This window comes from Danaus plexippus, chromosome 15, assembly GCF_018135715.1.
Source record: "Danaus plexippus chromosome 15, MEX_DaPlex, whole genome shotgun sequence".
Classification (NCBI taxonomy): domain Eukaryota; kingdom Metazoa; phylum Arthropoda; class Insecta; order Lepidoptera; family Nymphalidae; genus Danaus; species Danaus plexippus.
Window position 1 is genome coordinate 930417 of NC_083547.1, and position 2271 is coordinate 932687.

Genomic DNA, 2271 nt, shown 5'->3' on the forward strand with positions numbered 1-2271 from the left:
GATCGTAAACATTTTTTTATTATTATATATACCTTATAAAAAATATATACAAAGTTTTTAATTTCTTATATTATAACAATAATAATTGTATTCAAAATAATTTTATCTTAACTATAAAATACTTTTATATAATATATCAAACTTGTAACATTATCTACATTTGACGTAAGTTTGTCAAATAGAATATGAAAAGAGAACCACAATAATCGTCTGACAAATGAAATAATAGAATATATAAAAGTAATTAACTAATACAATTCCACAATTTTTGTCTTCTTTAAGGTCATTTCTTAATTTAACCTACATACGAACCGATGTACGCAGAACAATTAGGGCAGTAGTGGTCTGAGTTACTGCAAGAATCTGTGCAGTATGGGACACATACACACGGCCAGCAACTAGAGTATGGAAAAAAATATAATGTTGAGTTATTTTGTTTGCAAATACTTACATATCTCTTGCAGATATCTAGAAGACAAACTTTTTATCTGTAGATAAAAAATATTAATTAGTTACCCGATTAAACATAGCAATACGGCAAGAAGATGAGTCCTAATGGTAGGATTAGATTCAACCCTGGTGATAATTTGCTGGTGACAGGATGGACAGGTGTATGTAGCAGGCTTCGGGCTCATGGTGTTTGTAATCACAACATGCCGTGCACCTGGAACCACTTGTACAGCTGCTCCTTGGACTACTGTTACGGAAGGATTATTAGGATACGTAGAGTATGTCGGGTATCCTGTTCCAGGAAAGTGGGGTGGATATGGTTGGTTGGGATTTTCTGGTGGTCCTGGATATGGCGGAGGAGCTGTTGATGGATAGTGCTGTCGGTCTACATCCGATTCCATTGACTTCACTGAAATGAATACAAGAATAATTTATTAATACATAGGTACTAGTAAAAACAGGATTTTCCGTTTGTAACGTTATAACAACTGGACTGTTGCTAAATGAATATTGGCGTAGAAATAATATAGTCACGTTTTTCACAATTTTTGTCTGTCTATCTATCTGTCTGTTCCAACGTGAATTTTAAACAGCTGGACCAATTTTAATGAGACTTTCACTGGTGTGATATAGAGTTACTCAGGCTACCTTTTTTATTTATAAAATATACAATAAAACATAAATTCTCGACTCGGACAAAATCTGCGACGACAGCTGGACAAAAATTAGAAAATATATCCTATCTTTCTAATAAGTAGATTTCCCTTCCTTTCCGTTGGTCAGAATATAGGAAATAATTGTATATATAAAACCTAGATATCCTAAAGAATTCAGGTTTTTAGAATTTTGTTGCTCCTGACTAAGAACGCTGATAAAATTTTCGTTTTATGTCAACATAACTAAAACCATAATATTAAATTGTACTTCGAGATCTTTGTAAATAATATATTTTTTAATCAATAAATCAAATTAAGTGAAAGATAAATGTATTGATCACTCAAAATAACACTAGTTTACGGCACAATGTCACAAACACATTCACTAGGATGTTAAATAAGTAGTTCTACTCACTTTTTAATTAATTTTGATAAAAGAAAACAAGAGAAACAAAAAATAAACGTTTATCATCCAAACTATAAACTGTAATGAAAAAAACTTGTAGGTGATTCAACCTATCTGATAACGATGTGTTATCAATGTACCTATTGATAATTTTAAGCATACGTGCGACGTGATTCATACGACAACAGTGCAATAACTGTTGTAGTGAAGTTATAAAAATGAAAGGAAAACTATAAACATATAATAAGTTTAAAATCTTTTATAAGTTACTTTAAAAAATATTTTATTTCAGCGATAAAACTTGAACACGTATGATTATTTATTTTGATGGATTTTATCTAATAAGTCCACTATACTCAAAGTATATCTATAGTTATTTTTCTAGAAATATATACTCATAATCGTGTCTGGAAATATCGTGTGTTTTAAATGTATTTAATATGTGTTAAGTAAACGTATAAGTAAAGGTAGTAGCAAAGTCTAAACACAATCATATGTTATGTGGATAGTTGAAACCAAACAATCGATTTTATTCAACGCGTATTAATAAAAGAGTAGTGCTGTCAGATCAGATAAGTTAATCTTGATGGAAAGCCTATCAGACTTGTACGAACTATTCAATTCATCACTTACTGGAATAACAGCTAATGACAAATAGCAAATCCAACATTACAGAAGCAGCATTCGTTTTTATTAAATGATTTGGTAAAATAGGCGAACTTGTTATTAAGTACATAGTTAAATTTTGTAATTTATCTT

At 30.3% G+C, this 2271-nt stretch overlaps 1 protein-coding gene across 1 annotated transcript; it reads right to left on the minus strand.

The window, feature by feature from the left end:
- On the minus strand, positions 1-1640 carry LOC116766469 (lipopolysaccharide-induced tumor necrosis factor-alpha factor-like). The gene is made up of 3 exons (XM_032656317.2): positions 1522-1640; positions 517-859; positions 1-398 (listed from the first exon to the last, which is right to left on the minus strand). Coding segments are annotated over exons 1-3 (447 nt in total). The 5' UTR covers positions 1523-1640; the 3' UTR covers positions 1-295.
- Positions 1641-2271: the final 631 nt, after the last annotated feature.